Raw genomic sequence first — 12,983 nt, 5'->3', positions numbered from 1 at the left:
GGTTTTTTAATACACAAGATACAGTGTAGCTTACAGTTACAATTTGTTTCATTTAATATAGCAAAAGAGTTTTCAAATTGTGGGTGGCAATCCCTGGGGACACAAGCAATTTTGAGGGGATAAAACTCTGGCTGCACATGGTTATATTATGGTTTTTGTTAAGCCACTGCCTTTGTACTCACAGTAACCGCCCAAAGCCACTCCTGTGCAGCCCCCAAAGCAGCCTGGCCAGGACTATAATGCCTCCCCCTCACCTTCCCTTTTCCTTTGTCCAGGGGCCATGACATAATGTACTTCTGAGTCTTGCCCTGGTTCCAAATTGGGGGATGGAGAATGTCTTGGAGTAGTGGCATATGGCTTAGAGTTTAATTTAGAACAGTGTTGTATTTGGAAGAGAAGATCTGCTTGCTTGTCCATGATTTTAATTGTGTTAATTATAATGTGTGTTTTTCAAAATTATTCTAGCCCGCCTTGAGCGTATACATAAACTGAAAGATGAGGGTGTACAGCCAATAATAATAAAAAAAATCTTTAGAGAGTGGATTAACAGGACCTCAAGGTACAGTTTTATAAATGGGGTTGTGAGAAAATAGGAGGGAATACAGATGGGGAACTAATGAGTGGAGAAAATATTACTATTTTGTTATGTTTCATTATATTTCTAAGATACCGAAAAGTGCCTCAGGCATATAGGAGCTGTTTTTAAGTTAGTGCATTACAAATCTGTTATGCAGCTCCCCTCCCCATTTTCCCCTTAATTAAAAGTATCAAATAAATGGGGTTTTTTCCCCCAATCTCTATGAAGTGTGTAATTCCCTATCTGATTTCAGTTTTCAAAAGTTTTTAGTAATGCATTTATGTTAATTACGAAGTATTTTCATCTCATCTCCTAAGAAAACATAACTATGGCTGTAGAAAAGTATTATGGCAATATAATTAAAATTTCTTTTAACAGAAACACTGTAATAGACATCTGGCCATGCTTATGTTATTTTAATTGGATGTTTAGCTCTAGGGAAGTTCATAAGTTATTATAAAATATTAATGTTAATAAAATTAGCTAAGAGGAAATTGCTCTTAATTTTATAGATTATGCATTGAGGACTAAGGCCTTATTTTATTATATCTAACGATAAAAATAGGTTTAGTAAAATAGCAAGGAACAGTGTCTGAGATATTGTTAGATGCAAAAAAATAGGTCCACTCTGAAAGGTTCAATTAAGCTGATTTATTTCTGAAAGCCTATGCAGAGGAATCTTCTAACTAATGGTCAGCACTTGCTTAGATTTAGATAAGGGTCAATGACACTCAAGGAGAGGTTGGGTTTAGTTTGCTAGTGGTTATACAGTATAGGGATTCTAGACTGATCCCCTTTTTCATTCCATCTCCAGGTTCTGCCATTCCTTCTTCTACTGATATTATTTAAAGTGGGCACTTGTTCTTCCAAAATAATGCACTAATTAGCATGGCACTAGTTTATCTCCCACACTGATTAAGGTACTGATGTATATGTTGTAGTATGCTGGACACATTTTGGGCACTGTTTTTAGTGTGGTAGGCATCACAACAGTGGTATTCCCATCTTTCTTTCTAAAAATCTTATGAATTAGCTTTGGGTTAATCCAGCAAATATTTCTGCCACAGTTATCAACTTGTAAGTTGCCTTACCTTGGACAAATGAAATAATGATGCATTTAGGGAGATTCAATTTACTGCTTTCATCAACTGTGATTTCTGCAATACAAATATTTCAGCAGTCCTAAATATGTTGCTTGTGAGATAGACAAGGTAAAGATATGAAGGGGGTGATGGCTTTTCTCATTGGGTTTTCTAGACAACATTATTGGATTTGCTTCTCTTTTTTTAACCTTGCAACATTGGAATAAAATGGCACCTCAATTGATAAATATGAAAAATAATTAAAAGCTCCTCTAAGTTAAATTCTCTTATTCATGACTTTAATATTGATTAAAAATGTAGAAAGCTTTTCAGTGCACTGTATAATTTTACTTTTCTCATTTCCTATATTATTTATATTACTATGCTCATGGGCATTATAAACAATTTCCTGACAGAATTTTTTTTTCTTTCTGGTTTGTTTTGATTTTAGCTTTTCATGTAATTTTAGGAAGATATCACTTTACAAACAATTGGAGACAAAACCCATATAATCTACAAATATAATATTATTTTGGTTGTCTACTCTGAATTTCAAGCAGTTTTATCAAGATTTACATATGATCTAGAACTTAATAAATCATCATACCACCAGGTGACCTCTTGTCTCTTCTGTCCCCATGAAGCATGTGATTTCCTTTCTGATTTTAATTCTTAATAAGTCTTTAGGAATGGGTTTAGATTAACTATGTTGTATATTCATGTCATCTTCTAATAAAACATAGCTCAAAATAACCTCCAAATAATGAATATGTTTATGCTTGAAAATAAAATTAAACATGATTTACTTAATATTTAGCTGATACCTAATGCTATTCTATTGTTTTCCTAGATGCAGCAATTGTTCCATGAAAACTATGAACGCAACCGGAAGGGTTACATACAGGATCTTCACAACAGCAAAATTCACACTGCAATTACACTTCATCCAAATAAAAGACCAGCTTATCAATATAGACTTCATAACTACATATTGACCCGTAAAATTTCAGAACTGCGTTACCGCACCATCCAGCTCCATAGAGAAAGTGCTCTCATGAGCAAGTTCAGTAATGATGAAATAAACAAAGAAGATCAGCTTCTGGGAATGACACCATCTTTCAGTCGTTTCCAGCCCCGTGACAGGAATGAAGTCATTGAATGGGATTTTCTGACTGGAAAGCTCCTTTATTCAATAGCTGAGAATCAGCCACCTAGACAAAACATGAATAACATCCTTCGAGCAGCATTAGATGACACTGTAATGCAGGTAATGGAAATAATCAATGAGAACTCTAAATCTAGAGGAAGGCTTATTGACTTCAATGAAATACAGTATGGGTACCGCAGGGTTGACCCTCTGCATGGTGTAGAGTATATATTAGATTTGCTGCTTTTATATAAAAGGCACAAAGGAAGAAAAGTCACTGTTCCAGTTCGAAGACATGCTTATCTTCAACAATTATTTAGTAAGCCTTTTTTCAGAGAGGAAGAAGACCTGGATGTAAAAAGTGTGATGGAAAATGGGCAGAGTGACGCACAATCCCTCTCTTTCCTTTCTAATTCCCTGAAGATGTTTTCACCATTTCAAGACACCAAAGAATTAAGGGGAAGCAATAACAAGAAGATACACATTCTTGTCCCTCTCACAGGAAGATACAATATTTTCTTGAGATTTATGGAGAATTTTGAAAAGACTTGCCTTGTTACAAAGCAGAATGTGCGACTGGCAGTTATTCTCTTTAGCCCAGATTCTAGTCAGGAGTCCATTAAACACATAGAGTTGATCAATGCATATCGCAATAAGTATCCTATGGCAGACATCACTGTTATTCCTATGACAGGAGCTTTTTCAAGAGGTTTGGGTCTTGAAACGGCTTCCTCTCAGTTTGATAATGATACATTGCTACTATTCTGTGATGTTGACCTAATATTTACTCCAGACTTTCTCCAGCGGTGTCGAGTTAACACTATCCAAGGAGAACAAGTTTACTATCCTATTATTTTCAGCCAATATGATCCTAAAGTAACCTATGGAAACCACCCTCCTTTTGACAGTTACTTTGTTTTCACCAAGAAAACAGGGTTTTGGAGAGATTATGGGTTTGGTATCACTTGCATTTATAAAAGTGATCTGATAAATGCAGGTGGATTTGATACCTCAATTCAAGGTTGGGGACTTGAGGATGTAGACCTTTTCACTAAAGTGATAACTTCTGGCTTGAAGGCATTTAGAAGCCAAGAAGTGGGGGTTGTGCATGTGTTCCATCCAGTTCATTGTGATCCCAGTCTAGAGTCTAAACAATATAAGATGTGCTTGGGGTCTAAAGCAAGTACATTTGGCTCTGCAATGCAATTAGCTGAAATATGGCTAGAAAAGAATTTAGGTTTTAGGTATAATCATACGTTCTCCTGATACTTTAACTAGGACTGGCTTCCTAGGAGAAGTTTACCTCATTGCTTTTTTTTCCTTTTATCATTGCATTCTTAAACTTCTCTTTGTCTTCCAAAGGATTTGTCTTGGATCTTTAACAAACATCTATTAGGAATATTAGAGATTCCTGCTGAACTGACGTGTCTTTCTGTTCTTGATTCATAAACTGAATGAAATCATTGCAAGAGAGCAACTGCATAGATAACATCCATCACTAGGACCACATCAGAAGAATAGTCTCTTTGGACTTCAGGATGCAATATTGATCTTGATTGTGTCTGTCAAACTTAATGTGATACAAATATTTTTCAGTGAAGGTATCACAAAAGTGCTTTATGCTTCCTCTGGGAAAGAGACTCTGGCAAACTTGAGTTTTATAATTTATATGAGGACTGAAATAAAAACTATTCTTTATAATTTTTAACTAATAAATAATGGACTCATCTATTTTTTAAAATAAGGGAAAAATACATTTTCCAGGTGCAATGGTACTGGTTACCAAGACCCTTAAACAGCATATCAAATTGACCTCTTCAATATTCTTCAAATGGACTGTATTTTCACAAGAAAACATAGCTTAATCAGATATCTGCATATGTTGAGAAGGTTACGAACCAATCACCTTCATTTGCTGGCAAGAAGAAATCATGACACAATATGGTTATTTATAATAAAGAATAGGCATGTGATCTTGTGTTTTTTATGATAATATTTTGCTTTGTTTCTGTTTAGATTGAACGTCTAATATATACATAGTTTTCTAATTCCTTTCATAAGACTGCACTTGTTACAAAGGGAAATCAAAGGGTACTTAATATTGTCTTTTTATAATTCTGTGTTAATATTCATATTATAAATCAATTGTTAAACTTTAAAGAAAATGTAATTATTTAACTATGAAGGTACTATTGCTGGTCAAAGTTCTTGCAAATATATTTATAATAGTGAAGATATATAGAAAGTGGAATGTGTTAAGATTTCCTTCTCTGGAAAATCCAAAAATTCCAGAAAATATATTATTGATAGTGAAAAAATATTAGATGGTTATGTTCTGTTAAAATGAACACAAACCACGACCATGGTGATTTGATCAAGTTTATGACATGTAACTCTAACATTTTTTAAAAATCTGAAACATTCTCAAGAAATATATGCTAAATCTGATGACCAATATAATGTGATCAACTTTAAAGAACATAGCAAGCACTTCTAAATAAATAATATCTAGTATTTTTAAGAAAAGGTGCTGTACAGTATATCTTATAATGACCATGATAGAATCTGAACTTATTTCTTGAAACATTTAATGGAATCAGCAATTCTCACAGTTTAATTGGCACATAGCATGCTTGCTTTGGCAGTATATATCTTAAATCAAGTTGCGAAAGAGCAAGAGTTAGGTATTCTGAATAAGAGATACTTGTATCTTATTCAACTTTCTTTTACAAATAACAAAAATAACCATGGCAATCATGTTTCAGAATCAAGATATTATTAACAGATTAAGTATAGTAAGAAATACGTATTTCTTACTATAGGTTTAGAAATTCACCACAAAGCAACATAGTCTCTTGACCATTACACCAAAGATTCTCCTTAAATGTTATTTTTCTTTTGTATATTCCTTTTTTTCACAGCATGTTACTCTAGTATTTTCTTGTGACAGTGGTAATTTCTCTAATTTTAAATGTCATTCCCAGCAGTGTTCCAATTCTGTGTGCAACATTTATACAGAGGTATAATTTCATTTTCACACCTATGTATGCATGTACAAATCCCACTGCTGCTGTAATTAATTCTGATTCAAAATTACATATTGCAAATCCTTCCCAGATCAATAACAATTAGTATATTTTATTTATATGACTGGGTTTCTACTGTACCAACCTTTCTAGCTTCATTACTTATCTGGTGTAGCAAATAAGCTGCTATTTTTAGTTGGCCTATTACTTAACATTTAATGTAATGTAATGTAAGATGATGTTTGCATACATTCTCAAATTCACAATTAGCGTATGGAATATCAAAACAATAATATGAATTAAGAGAGTCAATTTGGTGTAATGGTTGAAGGTGCTAGATTAAAAGCCAGGAAACTGTGAGTTCTAGCCTTGCCTTAGGTACAAAGTCAGCTGGGTGACTTTGGGCCAGTCTTTTCTCCCAACCTTAGGAATAAGACAGTGGCAAACTATTTCCAAAAATTTTGCCAAGAAAATAATGTGGTTGCCATGAGTCAAGCCTGACTCATAAGTGAAATAATGAAGTCAATTATACATGAGATATGCAAAAAAAAAAAATGAAATGCTATTTTGACTTCACAAATGAAGTACTAGTACATCTATTATCTTATAAAATAAGAGAGACTACAGGTAAAGAGATTTTAAGGCAAACAAATAATTTGGAGTGTTGACATCAACTGTGGCAACTCCTTAAAATGCATCTCTGGTGCTCCTTTAGCAAGAGCTGGGAAAATCAGAAGATCCAAGCAGTTCAAATGAATATAAAGATTTATTGCAAGCTTAGGTGATCTATTACTAAGCAAATTGGTGGTAGATAAATTCAAGGAATTCAAAGGAATTCAGGGTTGGCTGGATTTAGATCTCTTGTAGGTGTGAAGGGACTATGACTGATAACATCTTTGACCCCTCCCTCAGGCTCAGCCTCATCTCCTATATCCACATTCCTACGAAGAAATATAGCTGCTTTAAAAAGTTGCAAGCAGGTGCTATGCTTGCACCTCAGCTTACTCCAAAATATCTTTTTCCTTTCAAATCCAGAATGCTGCCTAGACCTATCAGGTTAAAGAATTCTCATCACTTTGGGACTTAGAAAGGGTAACAAAAATTAAAAACATTGTCTGAATTTGTTTCATAGTTATGGAGTGACATGCATAACTACTTGTGAAAACCAAACCGTGTCCCCAAAATTTGTATTCTTACTATATTGTCATATTGTAATTTCCTTTTCTAGATATTTTTTTCTTTATCTGTTGTTTGGGACACAAATATTTCTTGTTAACTTGAAGTTTTTAAAATGTCAATTAACTGTATTTGAAAAGCTAAGCTCCCTGATAATTTCAAATGCAAAAAATCATGAGAGTTTACATTAACTCCTTGATAAAAATGTTGAATATTTGTCCATAGCCTTAAATTAACATGGTTTGCTCAGACAAAATTTCAACATATAGCATGAACTGAACTTGATGACTGTACAGGGAATTCTGTGTATAAAGGACTTGCCGGATCAGGTCCTGAAATGAAAAAAAAAAAAGAAATGTTAATTCTTATTCTTTAGAGATATTTATTTAGTGTATGACCAATTCATTTGTTTATATGATGGATTACCTTGTTGTAAACTGGATTATAAATGTTTGTTATAAAATATTGTGTTGTCTTTGGAATAACTGTTCTCAGATAAATTGTATTAGTTGTGGGGAGGAGCGCCATTTTAATGATGATATACCGTAATCATAATGGATGCAATTTTGCTGTATCAAGTGAGCAGTAACTGCGTGAAGGAACTCACTGGTGTTCATTTTGGATTATCAGGGTGCCCCGCAAATACACTCCCAATGAATTATTCTCACTGTTAAACATTTTACAAAACAGATAAAATGATATAACTTTCTCCCTCTTTCAAACAGATTTGAGGAGGAGGAAATGGGATTGGTTCCTTTTTCTTCTTCAAACATGGCTGTGCCCAGCACCATCAAGCCAATCAAGAAGCCATACATAGTTACTGCTTAGCCAGACTCCTTATTTAAAAAAGCAAAACACCCCCTTCCTGAAAAGGAATTATTCCTTTTAAGGTAGGGGGATTTTGGAGCAGGAGAAGATTTAAGTATCGCGATACAAAATCTAGTGGCCATTATAGTGGTGACAATATGAGCAGAAAGGGTAAAGGGCCATTTGGCCAAGGAATCCTATCAAGGGCTCCCTCAGACTTACCTTATTACTGCCACAATGGGTGCTGAAATAGTTCAGATGGCAAGAGTAAGCTTTACATCCATAAGCTCAACTGTGATGTTTAATTTGAAGTAAACCAACACTGTCACTTTTGGAAGGCTGAAAGGGATTGGAGCTTTAGTTTCTGTGCTTTAAATATTGGTTAATCACACTGTTACAGAAAAGATTAGTGATAAAGTAACAAAGGTTTAAATGTTTCCCTGTCCAGTCATGACCGACTCAAGGGGAGATACTCATCTCCTCAGCCGAGGGAGCCTGTGTTTTCTGAGGGATGTTACCATCATCATGTGGCCAGTGTGAAAATATGCAACTCAATAACCTTTCCACCTATTTATCTACTTGCATTTGCATGCTTTCAAACTGCTGGGTTGGCAGGAGCTGGGCGAGGTAACGGGAGCTCACCTCGTCATGCAATGCTCAGGACCCAGGCTGTCAGCTTTCCAGCTGACAAGCTCAGCATCTCAACTGCTAAGCCATCGTTCTCCCTCCAAAGTAACATAAAGTAACATAACCTACTTTTAATCAGGAGAGCACTTCTCAATTTTACATAAAAGCAAATGCCCAAATATCTTATTTCCTCTAAGTTTGCCTTTTCCATCATCCTCTGGTTACAGAATTCCATGATTCATTCTTCCACTACTACATCCCAGGATTTTCTTACTTTATTATATCCTTTCCTCCTTAACCACAGATTTTTTTAAAAAATACAGATATTTCTGGTCTTGGCTTAAGGGTATCCATTTTGCTGAAGAGTTTCTAGTTCTGTTGCTGATAGTTTCCATTTGCCTACCACAATAGTTCAGCAGCCTCATGAATATTATTACTTTATTGCTTCCTTCCCTGGCTCAGTCAGCAATCCCTTTAAAGTCAGGGAATTCCAAAACCAATCCTTTCTCAGTTTCGGAAATAAATGCTGTCAGACAAGGCTTAGTTACAGCAAGAAAAACAGCACGATCAGGTTATTTTCAGTAGTGTGGAATTTTAATAAAATGACTACTGGTTTAATGTAAATTCAACATTGCTGGGTTAGGGATACATTAGTTCTGTATTATTTTAAAGACAGCACCATTTCTACATTAAAATCTGTAGGTTTTTTTTAATGCATTCAAATCTTCATCTCTAACAAACATTTTAATATTTTATCAAAATTGCCATATTATAAACTTATTATTCAATAAACTATCTTAAAAAATGCATTTCCAGTCCTGCTTTAGGCCCACACGCACACCACACTCTCATGCAACTTTATTAAGAATTTTGATGATAATAGTAAAATCTAATAACTATTTTTTAAAAAAGGAAAGAATAGAAAGAAGAATATGCAAGAAAAAAGAAAATAATAATATAATAATATAATAAAGGGAAGAAATATATAAAAAGGTGAGTTCCAATCACACAAGTATGAACAAATTTAGAGACTCATTACCCCCTTTAAGCTAACAAACATATCTTCATTTCAAATCCCATCTCTTATGTATAAACAAATCCATAAAACATAAACTTTTCAGTTTTTATGTCAGCAGAAAGTCCATAAAGGATAGCCAGAAGTAACCAATTTTATATTCCTTCCTTTTCTTTCTCATAGTCTTAATTGTTAGTTCATTCAAATGTAGGATTTGATCTACTTTCATTTGCATTTCCCTTTTAAATTTTAAAATTTCAGCCAGTTTCTTTTTGTAGATCCAGTGAAACATTCCTTTAATAGCTATTATCTTGGTCTAAATTTGTTCTACATCTGCCATTTCTTCAGTAACATCTTTTGGACATAGTTTATCCATAGAAGTAATCATTACTAACATTATTGATATTGTGGGTATTATTCTTCAAAAGTCTCCTTCAGTATTTTTATTCTATAAACTTTTATAACATTTTATAGGCCTGTAAATCTTTCTTCTACCTGTCCAGTTTTTGAAATCATGAAATTGCTTATCTTTGTTTTGCCCTGTAAAAATAAAAACAAGTTCTATTTCCCACAAAAAGCTATTTGTTCTTTGTAATTAATACCAAAATTTTAATGTAGACATTTCAATACTTCAGTTTTATCTGGATTCTTACTCCATTTATGATTTTCTAAGATGAAAAAGCTCCTTGCTGTTTATTTCAGATTCTTCACATTCTTAAGCTTATGGTTAAAATTTTCTTTCATTCACAACCGAAGACAGACTCGCCCAACATTTTCAAATTTGTCATTCTGAAGGTCTCTAAGATCACCGGTTCCTTACTCTTTCCCATAGTTAATGGCTCTGCTTTTTTAGAGCCTCCTTCCCAAGGAATGCTTGCAATGGTAAATAATAATAATAATAATAATAATAATAATAATAATAATAATAATAATAATAATAATAATAATAATAATTTAATTTCTATACCGCCCTTCTCCCGAAGGACTCAGGGCGGTGTACAGGGCAAATACAATAAAATACAGTATACAAAAGTTAAGAAACAATTAAATAATAAAGCCCAAATTAAAATAAAAATTAATACAATTAATATTATAATAATTAATATTGAAATACCCCAATCCCATCAGACCAGGCCGGCTTGTTCAAATAAGTATGTTTTTAGGTCACGGCGGAAGGAGCTAAGGTCGGGAGCCATCCGGAGCTCAACCAGTAAACGGTTCCAAAGGTCTGGTGTGCCCACAGAGAACGCCCTCCCCCTGGGGGTCGCCAGTCGACACTCTTTGACCAACGGCACCCTAAGGAGGCCCTCTGTGGGAGCGCACTGGACGAAGGGAAGTTGATGCCGGCAGCAGGTGCTCCCGAAAGTAATCCGGACCCATGCCATTTAGGGCTTTATAGGTCATTACCAGCACCTTGAATCTCACCCGGAGGGCAACCGGAAGCCAATGCAGCTCGCGGAGTAGAGGTGTTACATGGGAGTATCGGGAAACCCCCACCACCACTCGCGCGGCTGCATTCTGCACCAGCTGAAGCCTCCGAGTAGTCCTCAAGGGCAGCCCCATGTAGAGAGCATTGCAGTAGTCCAAACAAGAGGTCACGAGCGCATGAGTGACTGTACGCAAGGCATCCCAGTCCAGATAGGGCCACAACTGGCGCACCAGGCGAACCTGGGCGAAGGCCCCCCTAGTCACAGCTCCTATATGATCTCCCAAAGAGAGCTGTGAATCTAGGAGGACACCCAAATTGCGAGCCCTATGATTTCCCCAAAACCTTGCCAAAAAAACTGCAGCTTCCAAGCAGTAACCAAGAGTCCACACTGACTTGAATGCACCCCACTCAAATCACAAGTGGAAGACTCCCATCTGAAGGGTATCTACAGTCCAAATTGACATGCACAACAAAATCAAGCTACTACATAAAATGTTCAATAATGCTTATGTTTTCTTACCCTGAAGAGCAGAGCTATAATGTTGTGACAAGCTAATATGATAGAAAAATGTGATTAATTGACATAAACTACAAATATGATATTTAAAGATGATGGGATGTTTTGCTGATGATTAGAGCGGAATCTTTATCAGGTTATTTGGATCAAGGATTTGGATTTTACAAACAACAAATTCCTCATATCAAATTATGAGATTTTATATAATACTAGACAACCATAATCCATTGGGTCATCCTTTCAGAGATATTTCTTTATCTAAACAGGGAAATGGAATAGCCATGAGTAGGCAAAAATACAATGGGAAGAGAGCAACTTCCAACTTTATGGCAAGGAGTTTGGAAATCATTCACTCTCCTCAGTTCTCTCTTCTATAAAACTACCTGCCACTTTGCTGAGGGAAGGGGAAACAAATGGAAAACTCTATGCTTACTCCTCATTCCGGCATGTGCCCAAGGTCCTCCAGGGAGGAAAGAAGCGCACCTGTTGACTGCTGGCACCCCCCCCAGTCAGCCTTACCTCACCAACAGGCATGTGTACCACTCTCTCTTCCTTCCCTTACCACCTGCCACTATTAAGAGTTTTCACATTTTAGCCGTGGTTCCAAAATAGCCAATCTCCGTTCCCTTGCCAGGCCTTCCCACCATCCAATTGGGTGCAAGAACAGTGGGAGGTGGGAATAGCACAGGGCTACCACCTTCCCTTGTGCAACTCAACCTCTAGGTTTCTGGAAAGTATAGTTGGAAGTCTAAGGGGACTTGAACGGCCACAACTTCCCCAAATTTCAGTTCCTCAGGAACCATGAGATCCAGCATTCTCTAAGTTAGCTCATTTCTTTTACCTTGGTTCTTAATACTTAACTTACCTTCCAATTTTGCACAACTGAAGGTTATAAACAGACACGTAAGTTTTAGTAGTATATAAATAGATACAGAATATAGACCTTGATAATGAAACTTAGTATTTATAACGCAAAATCAATTTTTGCCGTGATGTCAGAACTTATTAAAAATCTTCATTTTGCTAACTGAAGGTTAGGTAGGATGCATGAGAGAGAAAATCCTCACATTTCAATATTTAGAAAGATATTTTCACTTATTTCAGAGAAAGTCCAAGAAGTCAAAAAAATAATTTGAACAGTGTGTTTATTTCTTCTGAATTTAACCAGGGAGGGGAAAAACATGTTGGTCATTCTAGATCAGACATGTCAAACTCACAACATCATGTGACATTGCACAACATATCAGGATGGTTTTGCCATTGCCGAAATCAGGGTGGGCGCAGTTTCTGGATTACACGTCCAGCCCATGGTCCGGCAGTTTGACACCCCTGTTCTAGGTGAATAGCTTGATTATTGCAGTCACATTATTGGCTTATGAACCATAATGATCTCTTAATGTCTGACATTTAATATGGCTTTCATAGAACTGGGCTTTTATTAGATAAGATTTTTAGGTTCATTAAAGAAAAGCCTGGGCTTTAATCCATTCTCATGGATTACTGTATCAGCTACTAACCGATATCATTAAAAAAGCAGGTGTAAATTCTGACTTTTTTTTGTTGAGCATAAAACTCTTTTG

The 12,983-nt window shown here is 35.5% G+C and overlaps 2 protein-coding genes across 2 annotated transcripts in view; one reads left to right on the top strand and one right to left on the bottom strand.

The window, feature by feature from the left end:
• The window catches only part of CHSY3 (chondroitin sulfate synthase 3), a gene marked incomplete at both ends in the record, with an annotated part of 68,192 nt that extends 64,120 nt beyond the window's left edge, over nt 1–4,072 (top strand). Inside the window, one exon of the mRNA XM_083354648.1 lies at nt 2,510–4,072. Within this exon, the coding sequence (XP_083210774.1) occupies nt 2,510–4,072 (1,563 nt within the window). The remainder of the gene's footprint in view (nt 1–2,509) is intronic.
• HINT1 (histidine triad nucleotide binding protein 1) overlaps nt 1–12,983 on the bottom strand; it is a 450,407-nt gene that overhangs the window by 34,146 nt on the left and 403,278 nt on the right. The gene's annotated exons all lie outside the window — the stretch shown is intronic.

The sequence above is a fragment of the Vipera ursinii genome (assembly GCF_947247035.1).
Source record: "Vipera ursinii genome assembly, chromosome: 2".
Taxonomy (NCBI): Eukaryota; Metazoa; Chordata; class Lepidosauria; order Squamata; family Viperidae; genus Vipera; species Vipera ursinii.
This window is presented reverse-complemented; position numbering and strand designations above follow the sequence as displayed.